Source organism: Alligator sinensis, unplaced genomic scaffold, assembly GCF_000455745.1.
Source record: "Alligator sinensis unplaced genomic scaffold, ASM45574v1 scaffold138_1, whole genome shotgun sequence".
Classification (NCBI taxonomy): Eukaryota; Metazoa; Chordata; order Crocodylia; family Alligatoridae; genus Alligator; species Alligator sinensis.
The window spans coordinates 2245313-2262628 of record NW_005841862.1 but is presented as its reverse complement, the minus strand read 5'-3'; the positions used below and the strand labels follow the sequence as shown (position 1 = coordinate 2262628).

At 45.5% G+C, this 17316-nt stretch overlaps 1 protein-coding gene across 1 annotated transcript in view; it reads left to right on the top strand.

Annotated features, from left to right (window-relative positions):
* The window catches only part of LOC102373445 (calpain-13-like), a 163173-nt gene that overhangs the window by 39365 nt on the left and 106492 nt on the right, over positions 1-17316 (top strand). Inside the window, exons 13-18 of the mRNA XM_025216044.1 lie at positions 1379-1587; positions 5945-5981; positions 8248-8310; positions 11416-11473; positions 13060-13127; positions 15890-15958. Of these exons, the coding sequence (XP_025071829.1) occupies positions 1379-1587; positions 5945-5981; positions 8248-8310; positions 11416-11473; positions 13060-13127; positions 15890-15958 (504 nt within the window). The remainder of the gene's footprint in view (positions 1-1378; positions 1588-5944; positions 5982-8247; positions 8311-11415; positions 11474-13059; positions 13128-15889; positions 15959-17316) is intronic.

Here is a 17316-nt window from a genome sequence, read left to right as displayed (position 1 = left end):
GCTTAAGACCTGCAGAGAGAAGTTGCTGGCATTTATTACTGAGGGATAGGGGCAGTAGAATTATGTAATTTTACCAGCCATATCATTCTATACTATAAGAATGTCCACACCAGAGGGTGTCACTCTTATAACGTTATTGGTTTAAATTCATATCTTAAATTATATAGAAGGAACTTTCACCTGTAAAGAAGGCCAGTTGCTTATACAGCTTCTCCTTTCGCTGGGCCTGACTGGCACATGCTAAAATTCACTCACCTCTCACTCCTCCCTGCAAAACAACATGCTCTCATTATTCATTTTTCAGTACATTTTGAGACCCATCAAATCACCACTTGGAAGCAGAATAGAGAGTAAGTGTTGGCAGGATAAGAAAGAAGCACTGTACAGTACAGGGTGCACAACAAAATGGATATGTCTGTATTTATTAAAGGGTTTCCTAGGGCTATGAGACATGGAGCACTAATGCATGGCTGGAAGGGAGGTTTAATGTTGTGCAATAGCTGGGTAAACATGGCCTGATTCTGATCTTGCACTAGCTTTACTCATTTGGGATATACAGGAGTTACTTCTGCGTTTTCAGTGGAAGGAGTTCAGAGTAAGGCTCAGATGGTGTAAATGAGGATTGCACCATTCATTTCAATGGAACAACACCCATTAATACCAGCTGAGCATCTGGCCTGGAATACCTTGAAGTCCAAATATCTCCCCTGTTCCCAATAGCAGTCTTTTTTCTCCCCCAGACAGAAGGCTTATAATATTTTCTCCTGACGACATGGCTCATAAATAACTGTGTCACGCTGTATAACCATTCTAAATGGAATTTATACACTCTGTTGTATTTGGGGGGAATGTGTTTAGTAAGGGCTTTTTTATTATGCTATCTTTACATGCCATCATAGTAATAGCTGTTACATTATATTTGTTTCCTCTTGACAAAAATATTGGAATAACAGAAGAAATATCAGGGTATGTTATTTCCTTTAAAAAAACCAATGTAAAGTTGCTGCTCTGCTGCTAGGAGATATTCTTGGCCGGATGAAATATTTAACCAGGGTTCAAACCATTCATGGCCATGATATGTCCCAGGGAAGCTTTTGCAAGAATAAGGTTATTTGCCTCAGTGCCCTGGACAAATTCCAGATCGGTTAACCATGCTTTGCCCATCTAAAATCCCACCCCTCCCCTCTAGTTCTTTTTCACTTGCTACACTCTTGCATAGTGCTGCTGGGTGCTCTTAACTGCTGTTCCACACCAGAGATGTTCACATTTGGTGGTGGGTGGGGTGATTCCCATTTACACAAGCTGGAATTTGTAAAGCTATTTTGGATCAGAAGTGCTGTGAGAGTACAAAATTGCCACTGGCAACAATTTCCTTCAGTTCCAGGACCAGCTGAATGGATTGCCGGCTGCATTTTTCTCCCAATATAAATTTACACCTTGGAAGAAAGGTTTCATCACAGCCCGAGACATCACCGGTTGCTTTACCTTGAGCCAAGGCACCTATGTAATTATTCCAGTTACGTCAAAAGAAGGCCAGGAGTCTGAATTCCTCCTAAGAATCTTCCTGCGGAGTCAAGATTACAGCAAGTAAGATTGTTATAAGTGCCACTTATATGAGCCATGTTTACAGTGTGCAGAGCTAGAATGCTTGTTAAGACTGTTTCTACAGTCAAGGCAAGTAATGCAAAATTTTGTTGTTATTGGTTTTGTGGAAAAATAATGCAAAGATAAGGTTTAGTGGCAAGGATGATGTTGGTAACACTAACAGGCATGTAGGCTAGGTGCACCTTTGTGTAGGATTACAGTCACAGAACAGAACAATGCTCCATCTAGGGTTATCAAGTCAATGATCACATTTCCACCAGATAGGCCCATGCTTTCCAGGAAAGCCTAAGCATTCATTAAGCATCATTTTGAGCATCGCATTACATTCTCTATATCTGAGATGTCCCTCCAGCTGGTAGTAAACTTCTGTTCCAAGTAAAAAGGACTCATACCTTGTGTTAGTTGCTGTTGTTCTTAAATAATTCCATTGCAATAATGCTGATAGGTCCCTATCAAGATAAGTGCCCCGTTGTGCTAGTGTTCTGCAGAGGCATTGAAAGATGGCATGGTGCTTACAACTGAAGTACCTGATTCTGTAGTGCAATTTATGTAGGTGGATTCATTGCACAGATCAATAACACTCCACAGGGGCTGGAAAGTCAGCCAGCAAAGATAGGTTTGTAGATTCTGGAACAATGCTTGTAAAGTTATTCCTAGCCAACATAAATGCATTTCCTGTAAATGCACTACATAATGGCACTGCCACAATACCCTGCACTATACCCTGTATTTGGATTCTCACATAATATAGCCCACACTTTACTTAAGAGATTGTTTGATGAACACTTCCTCTTACTTGTGATAGCAAAACATTCAAGCCCGCAGCAACAATTAGTTTTGAAAAAAGGCTTTGAGCTAGACTGACTTCATCGGGGCTATTCATATGAGTAACTGCTTGGTTATGCATGTTAGAGAGCTGCAGTCTGGGCCAATATCGTTTTAGCCTCTCTCAGGGGGAAGAATTCTGTCAGCTCTAGGACATGTCTGTTCTGCAGCCGTGGCACACCTGAGAGCACTACTAAAAACCACATCCAACCAAGCTGCTCCCACTCTGCACATATCATCCCCCTTCTGCTGCTTTCCAGGTCTTTGGCTCCACCCCACTTAAAAAGTGGCTGCAGAGGGTAACCTCAGACCAGTTACACTGTCTCATTTCTAGGTTTGTCATGGAGTTGAAGGAAGCAGGCAGGGTCTGAATTTGGTGGTCCTCTCAAGAGTGCTGCAGAGGCGGGATAGACATGCCCTTATGCACATCTGTTACTAACTGTGGCCTATAGCCTCCAAGGTGTGTTGGCAGCCAGCTCTCATTCATAACCATTGGGAGCTTGTTACCTAAATACCTTTTGTGGCTTAGGGGTCTTACTCCACAAATCATCTCACTGGGCGCATCTACACAAGATGTTTAAATGCAGAGCTGCCTAATTAGTTCTGCAGTAAACTTGCAGTGTCTGCATGTGCAGTGCTATTAGGACAGAGTAAACTAATTAACTCTGCCATAGATTAGTACTTGTAAATACAAGTACTATCCTATAGCAGAGTTATTTACTCCATTGCAACACATATATAGATGCTGACAGGGCTGGCTGGGGCATGAGGGTATTCAGTGTGGGGGCTGTCAGCCAGCTAGCCACACACTGGAGCGCTCTTATGACCCAGTACTGGCATGTTGAGCTGGGTCCGAGCAGCCCTGGGCTGGCAGACTGACCCCCCCCAGACCTCCTGCCAGCTGGGGCTGCTCCAACCCAGTGCAACATGCTATGGTCCTGGGCACACATGTAAATGCGGTACCCAGAAGCAATAAATTCTGGAGCAGTTTGAGCCAGAGTAAACTACTCCTGGGCACAACATGTACACGTGCGCCCAGGACAGCAGCAATTTGAGCTGAAGCAGAGCAGTCCCAACCTGGCAGAGGGCACAGGGGGGTCAGCCCTGGGCTCTGCCTGCCAGCATCAGGTGGCAGAGGGGCTGGCTGAGTCACAAGCACGCTAAAAGTGCAGAGCCATGTGGCTAGGCAGCTAGGAGCAATTTACACCCATGGTCAATGTCTACATGTGAATTTAATCACAGTAAATCACCCCAGCATAAGATAGTACTGTCCCAACATTATTATCTTATTGCAGGATTAATTAGTTTACTGTGGCCTAATACTGTCACATGTGTAGATGGTGATGCTTTACTCTACAGCTAATTAGTCTACTCCGCGGTTAAGCACATGTGTAAACACGGTCACTAGGCACATTGACACATACAATTAATGTGATGCAGTAATTGCCGGCATATGTTGAGCCAGAGTTTATTGCTTCCAGGACCATGTTTAACACATGTGCCCAGGACCATAGCACATTGTGCTGGCTCAGAGGGGGCAGGGGGCTCAGAGGGGTCAGCCTGCCAGCCCAGGGCTGGTCCGACTTGGCTCAATGTGCTGCAGAGGGGCTGGCTGGGGCTGTGCTGCAGAGGGGCTGGCTGGAGTCAGCTGGCAGCCCCTGCACTGAAGTGCTCTCATGCCCCAGTGAGCCCCGTCAGTGTCTATGTGTACATTGTGGCGCACTAAAGAATGCTACTGTAGGATAGAACTTGTGTTTACAAGTACTAACCTAAGGCAGACTTTATTGCAGACTTTACTGTGGCATACTACATACTATGCCTAAGGCAGACTTTACTGTGGCATAATAGGGCTGCACATGTAGACACTCAGATTTTACTGCAGAGCTAGTTAGGCAACTCTGCAGTAAACATCTCATGTAGACATGCTGACTGAGTAGCAAGATACTGTTCAGTGTGCACATCTACATGAAACGTTTGTTGTGGCATTACGTAATCAACTACACAGTAAAGTCTCAGCATCTACTTTTACAGCCTTATTGGGTTGCAGTAAACTAATAAACACTGCTGTAGGTTAGTACTTGTCAATACAAGGGCTATCTTATGGTGGCATTATTTAGTGTGCTGCAGTGCACGTGTAGATGCTGGCTGGGGCATGAGAGTGCTCAGTGCAGGGACTGCCTGCTACCTAGCCCCACAATATGTGCCAGAGTTTATGGCTGTGCATAGACAAAATGAGGGGCATGTGTGCATGACACTTTGAAGCAGGTTACATGCTTTTATACCACTTTAATGGTGTCAGTGTTTGCACGCGTCGGTGGTGTATCGCTCAGTAATTCCAGACACTATAGCAAATTTGGTGGTATAATGCACCTTAAAAGACTTGGGGTGCAGCAAACTAAAACTCCTCGGGGGAGGGGAGGGCAAGCTGCCGGCAGAGTTTTAGTTTGCTGCCCTACAGTTGTGGAGTGAAGCACTGGGCTCCGTGCAGCTCTGGGGCTCTGCAGGAAGCCCATGCAGGCAGCCTAGCAGCAGCCCAGGAAGGCAGGCTTCACCCAAGAAAAGCGGCGAGCCTGATCTTTTTTTTTTTTCCTGGAGCCTGCCTACCTGCCTGAGCTGTGCAGGAGCCTGGTGCTTCCCTCTGTGGCTGCATGTACATTGTGTCCCCCTGTACCCCCTGGGATTGCCCGAGCCAGGTGCCTGTGGCTACACTCGGAGCTAGGGAACTGCTGTACTACAATAAACACAGGGAAATATAAAGTATGCTACAAATATTGCTTCTTCAACTAAAGCAAGATTGGAGTGCTGAGCGCTGCTCTTTTATTTGCCTCAGTAACAATGAGGCCAACAGGTTAATTTTTATGTGGACTTTAAATTTGTCTTCTGTGTTAAACTTGTTGCTTTTTCATGTCCTCAAGTGCTCCTTGAGTCTTTTTAGTAATAATATTAATCTTGTGTTTGTAACTATTAAACTGGCTAAAAGGAAATGAGGTGAAGATTTCCTAAAGATATGCTCAGTGTAAGGCAACAAGGATCTCTTGCCTTCTTGTGAAGAAAGCTCTGCTTGAGTAGACAGTGGGCTTGATTCTCTTCTTTCTGATACTAGTGTAAATCCAGAGAAGTTAGTGCTCAGTAAAATAGGTGTGAGAAGAGAATCAGGCCCATTTTGATCACTGCTACAGCAGTACACCATTCCAATTTGACTGAGAGCCACTTGCAAGGTACTGCCCTCAAATGTGAGTCCTCAGTGTGTTTGCAAAGCAAGAAACTGCACCACACATCCATTTTTATTTAATGAAGTGGCTTAATAAAGATCCCCAGGCACTGGATTGCTTATTGAGATTTATGAGGTCCAGTTATGAACCAAAGCCATGTGTTGCTCACTATTACAAGCATCATTGCTGACACACTCATGGTAACTGAAGAGTGGGACTCCCAGGCAGTGTCCACTACCCTCTTCTGCAGATATGCACTCAAATGCTCTCTTTTCTGATATGACTCTTGTGATATTTTCTAGAGACCCGAACACCAGGCTCAGCCTCATATCGCCAAAGGTAGGAACATGTGAAAAGTGATTTAGATCAAGGGTTAGCAGCTTATGATGGCTGAAATCCAGCTCACAGCAGCACTTAGCCTGGCCTGGCATGCCTCCCTTCTCTGCCATTGCCATGCTGCTGATTTCCTAAGGGTTGCCCCCATTGCAGCACTCCATGCTTTCTCTGCACCCCCTTTGGCAGGCACTGCTTACCGTCACCACCAAATTTGGCCTTCACCATTGCCATTGGGAATGGGAGTCAGTGATGGTGCAAGGCAGAGACAGCAGCAGGTGGCCTGGGCGCTGCCGAGGGGATGGTAGCTTGTGGTAGTGGCTGGGTCAGAAGTAGCTGCCCCTCTTCTCTGAAAGGGAGCCAGCCTCTGATTTAAACAACTGGAGATACATGAATCAGCTTTATGGTACAGGTGTTAAAAAGCCTCTTTTCTTCCCCCACTTTTCTCCCTCCCTTACTACCATGGCTTTTGCTTTCTCTTTTGTCTGATGCCTTGCTCTGGGCTCAGCACAGCCATTCTGCACTCCTTTGTACCATTTTGCTAATAAGACTAAGGCAGGGCTGTCCAACGGGCCTCATATAGCCCATGAGGGGATAAATTGTGGCCTCTGGGCTCCAACCCAGCCACTGCTCCCCCTATCACTCCAGCTGCAGCCTCTGGGCTCCCTCTCCCTCTGGTGGGGCCTGCAGTCTGCAGCCCAGGGTACCTGAGTGGCACAGTGAAGTATAGGGGAAGGAGGGCACCTGGGCACATGGTGTAGTAATGGGTGCATGGTGCAGTGGGGGAAGAGAGGCATGCAGCACGCGGCCCCATGCACCCCTAATGTGATCCACAGGGTGTGCAGCCCCCAGCTGCTTAGAAGTTGGACAGCCCTGGACTAAGAGACCAGTTCATTGGAGAGAGAACTTCAGAACCAGGTCCTTGATATTTAGTGAATGTACCTGAAATCACTGTCATCAAGACTATGCCAATCTGCAGCACTGCATCTTTACTTTCCACATGAGGATTAGTCCATGTAAATAGAAGAAGATGGATTGCCAGAAACAAATACTCTTTAATGCAGCTCTGCTCTGATCCTGATTCCTCTCACTCCTCAGTTATATCAATGTCTCTCTAGGAAAGTTGGTGAAACGACACCAGTTATAACTACTGTGAGATTAGATTTGGGCCCACATAATTGCTGCCCATGTGCAGTACAATTTCTAGTCCACCTGCTCAACTAGCCCTCTGTGACTTATAGACTTTCCAGAGCTGGCATACTCTACTGGACAGCCCCCTCCTGCCTTGTGTGGCGCTTCAGTTTGAAAAGCACTGTGCCTGATTTTCCTCTTGCTAAGAGCAGTGAAAAGTAGGAGTACCAGCACTACATTGAATAGTGTCAGAGAAGAGAAACTCGAGCCCCTTTTTGCTAATGATGGAGTCAGCAATTAAGCCCCATTAATGAGAGCATAAACATAAGTATCTATTACCCAGTTGCATTCAGACGCTGTCAACTTCCCCACCAAATGTCATTAACCAATATTTCGCCTTTTCTTAACATGGCACCTGATTCTACAAACTTTGCTCATATAAACTGTCCTTACTCATGTGAATCATCCTATTTAAGTCAGTGGAACTACTTGCATGGGAGAGGATTAGCAGCCTGGGCCCAAAAGATGAATTCAATGCTGCCTATGCAGTCTTCCTCTCAGACATGTCTCCCTCCTTCATGTATTTCTGCCTAGGCTTTCCAATTCCTATTCTGATTTTCACATACTCCTGACCATCCATCTAAGATTCTTCTGACCCCTCCTTTGTCTCTGTGCTTGGAACCATTAGCATAATGAGGGGTGGGTAGCCCAGGCACCAGCCTCAGGCACCTATTTAAAGGGCGTGCAAAAAAAGCAGTTGCCACCACTGCCCCAGCCAGCTCAGCCCCTGCCAGCACCTGTGTAGGATGCAGCATCTGGGAGTTACACCTCTGCTTGGAACATCCTTCCATTAAGGGACACCAAGGTTTCCCCCTTGTCCTCCTTCAAATCCCTTCTGAGCCCCTGCCCCTCTTCTATATAGCAATAACATCTACGCGCTGCTTCTTGTCTAATCCCTGCTGCATCTCTTCTTTCCTTGGAACTGCCAGGTCTTTGAGGCAAAATACTGTATCCTTTGTTATACATATCTTACCAGCTATAAAGTGCTGTATGTGTCTACAAAGCTACATAAATAATCAGGTTTTTCCCCCTACCTCTGTTGTGACTAATTTCAGTATGTGCTTGTTCTGCTTTAATCCAGGATGTATCCAAACAGAACCAAGACAACAACTATGAAAACATCTTTCTAAGATATGCTAAGCAGGTACCCTCAATAAAACTGCTTAATAGAAAAAAAAAAAACAATAAAAATGTGTGGGGCATTGAAAAAAAATAGCTCTGTTCTTGCTATCAATCCACACTGAAAAATGTCTTTAGAAATAAATGTGGGTTTATCAATCCTCAAATGGATATCCTCAAAACAGTATTGATCTGCCTGCCAAAATCCAGAGGAAAAAAAAATGGAAGATGGAATAGAATGGCTAGCTTGGTATATTAGAGGATGATTGTTTGTTTGGGGTTTTTTTTTAACAAGCAATTAGCAGTAAGTCTTGGATATTTTCCCCCTCTGATCAGGATTGTTTCCAGCTTGCATTTGCTGCATTTGGAAAGCATACATCAGTCAGTGCTGGAGTAATTGATTCCCGTTCTCTCTGAGCCAAGCTGTGTGTGTTCACAGGAGATGCTTTTAATGGTTTAATAAACTGTTATAAAGGACTCCTTGACTTAGTCAAGGGAAAAAAATTGCTGCCAAAAGCTTTTGCACAATAGACCTCTCACAGCTAATAGCTATATCAGTGCATAAAGGTGAAAATGACACAGACAGTCATACAGAATGCACTGGAGGGGTCTTGGGGTGTAGTGGGGACAAGGAAGGCAGATTTTATATGTCAGCAGATGAACAGCTTAGATCTATGGGGTCAACATACAAGAGACAGTGGCTCAGAATCTCAGTTTGCTTATGCCAGAATAATAGTGAATAGATAAATCCTCTTGCAGCATAAAGACAGGGTAGTCACTCCAGCCCCCTCTCCACTTACAGGTATTGCACTATTAACTGGTTAATTGTGCAATTACCTTAAGACGAACTTAATTACCTTAAGTTTATTAGATCCCATTGTGCCTTTACCTGAATGTGTACGGGGGTCTCTTATGCCATATCCCTGCCTGGTGGCCAAGAAAGAGGGTGTGGCTAGCGTGCCCTTGTGTATTCCTACTTGCTGTACAAGTCTCTGGAAACTACTAGCAGGAGAAAGCAGCCTTCATGTTGCTCGAACTCATGAGAGGAACCTTGCCCTGTACCTAGAGTTTGCAGGATTGGGAAGGGACACAGAGGTGGCTACGTACCACCTCTTCATTCTTCTCTGAGTCACAAAAGAAGTTGGTGGCTGAGCTAGGCATAGAATAAGTGGACTTGTATAGAGTGCAGGTTAACTGGTATAGTGCACTGAGTACTTGAATGAATCATCTCTACTTTTAGGTGGCCCAACATCTCCAAGCATACAATCAAATAATTAATTAAGCAATAGTAAAGGTTGCTGGGGAGGCCTGATACCCCGAACGCCTTGGTGCCAAATATGTCACTACATTCCTTCTCACTGACAAATTGATGCCAGAAATGATTCAATCTCTGAATCATAACAAATAGCATGTGAAAGAAGATGTATCCATGAGGGACTGTTTCAAGTGAGTCGAGAGGAATAAACTGGTGACCACACTGATGCTGATAAAACCCCAGGTAGAAACATATGTCATGTCATAACTCAGACCTTCCCTGCTCCCTCCTGAATTGGCAAGAGATCATTATTTCAGAGAAATGGGCAAAAATATAGAAAGTTTGTATCTGAACCAAATACGACTCTGCAGTTCCAAAGCACACATGTGGGAGTCTGAAGTTTGTCTTTCCTATGATAACAGGCTCTGAAGGACCTGAGAAGCCATCAACCTGTAGTCAGTATATCTGTATATTCACTACTGTATGTAGCTGTTACTGGTAATTTTGCCTAGTTGCTGATATCCCAGTAAACCAATGTATAATTCAGAGGAATTTTGCTTTGGCTTATCTTGTGCATCTTCAGATAAAAAAGACCCCCAGAGCAATCCTAGCTGGAACAAGGTGAGGTGGGGGTTAAGCCATCACATAGAGAGTCCAGAATCCTATGCTTTGCTCAGCCACAGACTTCTTTTGTGACCTTGGACAAGTAACTTAGGCTTAAATCCAACATCAGGTTTAGACAGGTAGGCATGCTGTTAAGATAGCTATATAAGCAGTAGCCTAACTAGGGTGGGGAAACAGGTGCAACCTCCCTGGGTGCTGACAGGGGTGGGAGGGTGAAAAATACAGCTTTTGCCCCAACTGCATGATGGTAATAGCAGCTGCAACCAGCAGTCATTGCTGTTTCTGTGTGTAGCAGCCTTCCCGGGCACCCAGCCATGTTTTTATGCTGCTGTCTATGCAGCTTGAGATCATCAGCAGACTATTTGCAGATCTAAACATTGTCCTTCTTACTGGAAAGGCCAATAACCCTGTGTAAATCACAAAACAGAGGACAATCATCTTACTCTTTCTCCAGTAGCCTGGTGGTGAGGGCATTTGCCCTACAAGGAGGAAGCCCCCTTCAGCCAGAGAGGCTTTGCACCTACCTAATATAGTACCATAACCAACAGACCAGGGACTTACATATTGAAAGTGTCATTCTCCACCTCTGATATTTAAATTGGTCCACTGAGCAGCCAAAAGGAGAAGATGTATGGGGACAGGAGGAAAGTGTCTTTGGAAGTGTGCCTCACTTGTTATATCTTCTCTTGGCTATCAGTGGACCAGTGTCAACAGGAGAGCACTCCTGAAACTGCCTAGCCCATGGCTTGCTTGCTAGCTACAATGTACCACAGAGAAATAGCTAAAAAAGAAACCCCTCCAGCAAGGACTGGGAGTGAGAACCTGAGTCCTCCAGGCTATGGGCAAGTGCCCTAATCACAAGGTTTCCAGGCTAAAAGTAGGTGGTTTCTTTGTCAACCTTCCCTGACGTAAGTGGTGTTAGCCTGCCAAAAGGGGATTGGATGTGGATCTTAAACCCTCCAAAGCTGCTTATCTATATGAAAATGGGGAGAATACTTCTCCACTCTGCCTTGTGGCAATAATATTCAGAAAGCACTTTGAGATGCTTGCATTGGCAATGCTGATTATTGTTCTACAAAGAAAAGAAAATGGTTCAGAGATCCCAATTTGTCCACCCAATTTGCAGCTGTATCACTCCACTAACCAATGGAGTTACTTCTGATTTCTAGTGAGTGAGGAAAAGAAATCAGGGTCAAGGTGAGAAATAAGGAAACCCAGTGCTTATGAAGGCTCTTGTTTGTTCTGCCTTAGGGTTCAGATATCAATGCCTCACAGCTGCAAAGAATTCTTAATGAAGTGCTCCTGAAAGGTAAACCACTTTGGGGTCTACTTTGTGTTCATTGTGTTTCCTTATTCTTGGTCTACTGTCAGAGTGAGGGCTTCATGCTAACTCGGATGGTCTTAAGCAAATGCCCACTCTGGTTGAGAGAACTGTTTTATCCAGAAGAACTGAAAACTCTCCGCTGGGATTCCCTTTGTGCTCAAGAGTTATTTTAGAAAAAGTATGATCACATGAAGAGAAAACACACAGCAAAATAGTTTTACAACCCGGACCAGATTCCCATAACATACCCCAGTCATTATGGTCACAGAGATTAGCACATGTTGCATCTTCACCACCCTTCCTATGGGGATCCTTGAGGTTTTGAGCCCAGAACTTTGGAACCAGCCGCAGAAGCCCAGGCCACCAGGCACCTGGCCAGCCCCCAGCCCCAGCTGGAACCATTGGGAACCAACAAACACCTGACTCGAGGGCTATAAATCCTTCCACTTGTTGCAGGCCCTTGTCCCAGCAACAGCCTTATTTGGTGCAGTTGTTTATGACACTCCTGACTTCAGTTAAATCTTGTTACTGCCTTGAATCTCCTGGCCTCAATTGTTTGCTCTGACCATGACCCTCTCTTGACATCCTGGAACTGGGACTGATACCTAGTGCTGACCTCTTTTCCATTCTGGTATACCCCTAATCATTAAGACTGACTGCCTATGCCCCAGTCAACTCTTACATTCTTGTTCTAACCCTTAGTGTCTAAATAGTGCTATAATGGCCTCTCCATTCAAGAATATCAATCAATCAAGATTACAATCAAGAGTATCCCTCTTATTCCTGCCCTGAGTCCCATACAGATCCATCCCTTACCCACCTGCAGCCTGTCCTGCTGTTTTAGCTCTTGGACCTCACACAGCTGTACTGAGGTCCTCTTACTATGAGGCTGCAGTGCCTCTGCTAGCTAGTCCTTACACCACTTTTCCAGTGGCCCTCCACCATGCCTCAAAGCCCTGACATCCCTGTTTTATTTTACTCCTAACCTTCTCACACAGCCCTGGTCTGTCACCTCAGACTTGACTTCAACACTCCCTTGTCAAAGTCTGATCTTGGTCTTCCCCATTCCCAGACTGTTCCACCTGCCAGCAACTAAACATTTGATATAGTATATGACTAAGTCCCCAAACAAGGGATCAATGCAATTATTTACACAAGGAATCCAACATGTTGTAGAATTCATTCATCTGGTCTAAATAGTTTTTTTCTGTAGCTTTAGCTTATTTGTTCTTTATTTCTAATGAGAAATTATTCCATCTGTAAAGAGGGAAAAGGGGAGCACCAGCATTGTGTGGAACCTAGGTAAACTGTGGGCCCATTTGAGAGATGTGACACAGCCCCTTCAGGGAACCTGCAATTCTAATTGCAACTCCTCCTGCTGTTTCAGAGCCTGTGCCAAATCCTGGGGGTGACATGGATTCTCCATTCCAACCTAACAGTGACACGTGCAGTCGCACTGGCAGAAAGTGAAGAGTTAACTCCATCATGTACCATTGCTTTTCTTAATGCTCTCAGGCAGCCCTCTTAGTCTAGCCATCTGATCTCTTTTTGTTTTATCAATTCTTACATAGATCAAATGGCCGGCCCAGAAGGACGATTCAGCTTTGATTCATGCAGAGGCATTTTAGCTCTGATGGATGTATCCTTTCAGCAAAAGCAATAAACTACCCCTGCACTGCCCATCCTTGCCTTGAGTTATGGCTGAGCTGAGCCTCTCATTGTGAGAACTTGCAAGTAAATATTTTCCATGATTTCCAGTAACTAACATTCCCACAGTATGTTTGCGATGCACCCTTGCTCTGCATCTCCCTGATGATAGTGTGGTTGGGGTGGGGGCATATTCCTCTCTCTCATTACTTCAAAATATGTTACTAATAATTACATTGCCCTTGTCTTCAGAGCTCTCAGTGATTAATATGCCATGGCTCCCAACTTTAAAAACATCTATTGGCTCCCATGCAAAAACCTTTGGATTTGGCAAGGCCCACTCTATAGCTAGCACTCATGGGCAGATCCAGGATTTACTAAAGGTGGGGGGGAGGGGGCAGCATATTGCCCCTCACACCATGTGGGAGTGGGGGCAAGGCATGGCCATAGCCCCTGGGATAGCAGGAAGCCAGGCAGAGAGCAGGCACATGAAGGCTAGGGACCCACCCACTGCCACTCTCCCTGGCTGACCCAGGCACCCAAGAGGTGCTTCTGCATCACTTCAGCAGGGAGCTGTGGGGAGAAGCAATGCTGAGGGCAGCAGCGATAGCACTCATATTCCTCCTTCCAGTGCCTGCTCCCTGCCTAACCAACCCCATCCCCAGAGTGCCCCTCGCCCCCAAAAGGAGGAATCTGTATGCTACTGCTACTGTCCCCAGCTAAATCCAGCTCCCTGCGCAGCTGCTCCTTGCAACCTGTGTCTAGAGTAGGGCAGGAGGAGCTCTGGGGCTCCTCCTGTGCCTGTGCCAGCCAGGAACAGTGGCAGTGACACAAGGTGGGTTCCTCCTTCTGGTACCTGCTCCCAGCCAGTGAGGGACATGGGGAGGGGAAGCAGCAGAGAGCAGGTGCAGGAAGAAGAAACCCGCCCATTACTGCTGCTCTCCCCTGCCAAACTCGGCACCCCACACACCCTGCAGCTGGAGCAGGGCAGGAGTGGCTCAAGCTTCACCTGTGCCACTGTGGGTCATTTGGCGACAGTGGTGGCAGAAGGGGGTGTGACTGCACTGGTGCACCTCTCATCCCCTACCCCCATCTGCCCTTGCTAGCACTCTTCCTGTCCACCTTTCCTTCAAGGCTGCAAGCTTGGCTTGTCTATAAACTGTTGATTCAAGGCCACTGCTTTAAGTGTATTGTGACAACAATTAAGCTATGATTTCTGCTGGCCACTCAAGCCCTGGCCAATGTCTGAGGTGAGACACTGTGTCACTCTGGAGTCACATGAAGATGCTTGGCACACCATTCTTCCTTTGGTATGTGCCTTTTCTATTTAGATGGATCACACAGTCTTTTTACTGTTAACAAGACAACATTGGAAATACATTGCTGGCCCTTGTAGAACAAGAAGGTTCCTTGATGAAAACATAAATTCTCCCCTGTGCATTCTCTCTCTTGCTGTCTCTTTTTTTTCTGGGCCTTGGAATAACTCTGAGACACTGCCAGACCATTTCAGATTGCCAGAAAATGAATAAAAATGACCAGCAGCTCCTCTCTTTCTTCCCAGCTTTTGTGTATCTGTCTGGAGAGAGACACAGGGAGACTTTTCTGTTGCTATATCCCTCACTGCCTAAGTGGTCATTGTGAATTCACGGCATGTGCAGGGAGATGACACAGCCACTCTTTGCCCCACTATTCCATTTTTATTCAAGACAGATTTTTCATTCACTAAGTTGCTGTATAACCCATATACAGTGTGACCCTACTGGCCTTTTAAAGACAGGAACAGCCACACTAGCTAAGTTTTGTGGCAGCAGCAAACACCCACTCTCATTTAGCTGGAGCTCAGTTCTGCTTTAAGAGAGCTTGGGCAGCCACTGACACCTTAAGTGAAGTGCTGTGCTAGCAGGGGGGTGGCAGCTGGAGGAAGCCTTTATCTGCAGAGGACTGAGGCAGACAGGATACCTCCAGCAGTACTAGAAGCAGACTCACTCCAGAGTAGCTGCTGTGCTTCCTTTATGGAGCTACTGTGAGCTCTCTTCACGGCCAACTTATAACTGCTAAGCAGGGTGCAAAGGAGACTAGGTCCATGGGCTCTTCTCTCACAATTAAGAGTGACCCCTTGGGGTATCTGGTTCTGCTTGTGAGTGCTATGACTACTATGTATCTTATGTTCATAAAGCTCCCCCCCTCCCTATCTCAGGAAATAAATAGCACAAAGGCTTCCTGAATGTTGGCTACAGGGCTGGTGATGCTTCCTGGTGCTCTCTTCTACCCTAGTGCATGCTAGTGTGAAAGCAACAAAACCTTGGCCAGCATGATGCCCTGTAGACAGCATGCACAGAGCTGCTGTGCTTACCCACCGAACCTCACAGAAGTGGCAGAACCACACTAAAGCAACATTTGTTCCTGCCCAGATGCAGCTGCATTTCAGTGGGATCATGTGTTTTGAATGGATTTGTAACTTGAGGATCATACTCTGAAATGAAATGCAATTAAAAAAATATAAGATATTCATTGATTTTTAGTATGAGTGAAAGAAGGTCTAGAATGCACAAAATAAGTGAACTTCAATTCAAAGGGTAACTAAGAATCTTTAAGCTGCATAGTGCTTTGCTTTCTTCAGTTTAAAATAACAAAGCAACAGAGATTTCTTTCATCCCTCTTTGGTGGTGAAAGCTGTGTCCAAAATGTCATTTCAGGAGAAGCAGGATTTCAGTCAGCTTCCAGTAAAGGATTAATCTTTAACTACATATGCAGCTCAGTTCGAATGGAAGACTCACCCTGCAAGAGTTCAAGAACCTTTGGAAATGTCTTGCTAAGTATAAGGTACATCTGAACTGTCAGTGATCCATGTTCTCTGCCACTGTACTATTGTATTTTTAATTAGTGGGATGCCAACATGCTCAGAAATCAAAATATTGTTGGGGGAAAAAATTGCAAAGGCTGTGCAGCTTAGTAGATCAAATGCCAGCTTTATCATTTAAGAAAGGGAGGAAGCTCCAAATACTGGATGCGGAGCTGTATGTCAGAAGGTCTAAGTGGTAAGAGCAACTGAGCCAACAAATTAGGCAGCAGGCATTGAGGAAGAAGTTACAGCAACAGGTATTGAGGACCGTGTTTGGCCCCAAATTTCTACAGAGGAGTAGGCCCGGTGTTCAGTGGGATAACAGCTGTTCACACATAGCTGGTTGGGAAATTTTTAGCACGTTCTTTTGTTGGGAAAATGCCAGTACAGTCAACCCAAACTTTTTGTGGAAGCATACCAGATTAGAAGACATTTTCTTTGGAGAAGACTTTACAGCTTATAGATAGAATTTCTGGTAAGAAATGGAGACTGTATACATTGCCCCACAATAGCCAGGTGGTCAGGAACCCCACATAGGAAGCAGAAGATGGTTCAAGTCCCCTGATCAGAGTCAGACAAAGCAGGGTATTGAACATGGGTTTCCTCATGTCTTGTGTAAGTGCCATAACTACCTGGGTAGTCTTTTTCTGGGAAAAAAAACCCTCACGCTGTGTGTTTTTCCCAGAATAAAAATCTTGAAAGCATTCTACTTCGTCCTGATGCAGAATGATAAACAGGTTTGTGGAATGAGAAAGCAGCCTGCTGCCCAATTCTTCCTGTCTTCTCTCTTGAGATGGTTTGTGGCCATCTCAGCTCTGTCCTCACCTTTTATAAATAAATATGGCTTCATTGAAAACAGAGCTACACCCAATTATACCAGGTGAGGATATACTCCTTAGAACAGTGGTTTTCAACCTTTTTTTCATTTGTGGACCCCTAAAAAATTGTGAATGGAGGTGTAGACCCCTTTGGAAATTTCATAGATTTCATAGACATCAGGGCTGGAAGGGACCTCGGAAGATCATCGAGTCCAGCCCCCAGCCCAAAGGGCAGGAAGTCAGCTGGGGTCATAGGATCCCAGCAAGATAAGCATCCAGTTTCATCTTGAAGGTGTTCAATGAAGGCGCTTGAACCACCTCCGGTGGCAGGCTGTTCCAGACCTTGGGGGCTCGGACAGTAAAGAAGTTCTTCCTTATGTCCAGCCTGAAACGATCTTGAAGTAGTTTGTGACCATTTGACCTCGTCATCCCTTGGGGCGCTCTGGTGAACAAACGTTCCCCCAGATGCTGGTGGTCACCCCGATAAACTTGTAGGTGGCCGTCAGATCACCCCTGAGCCT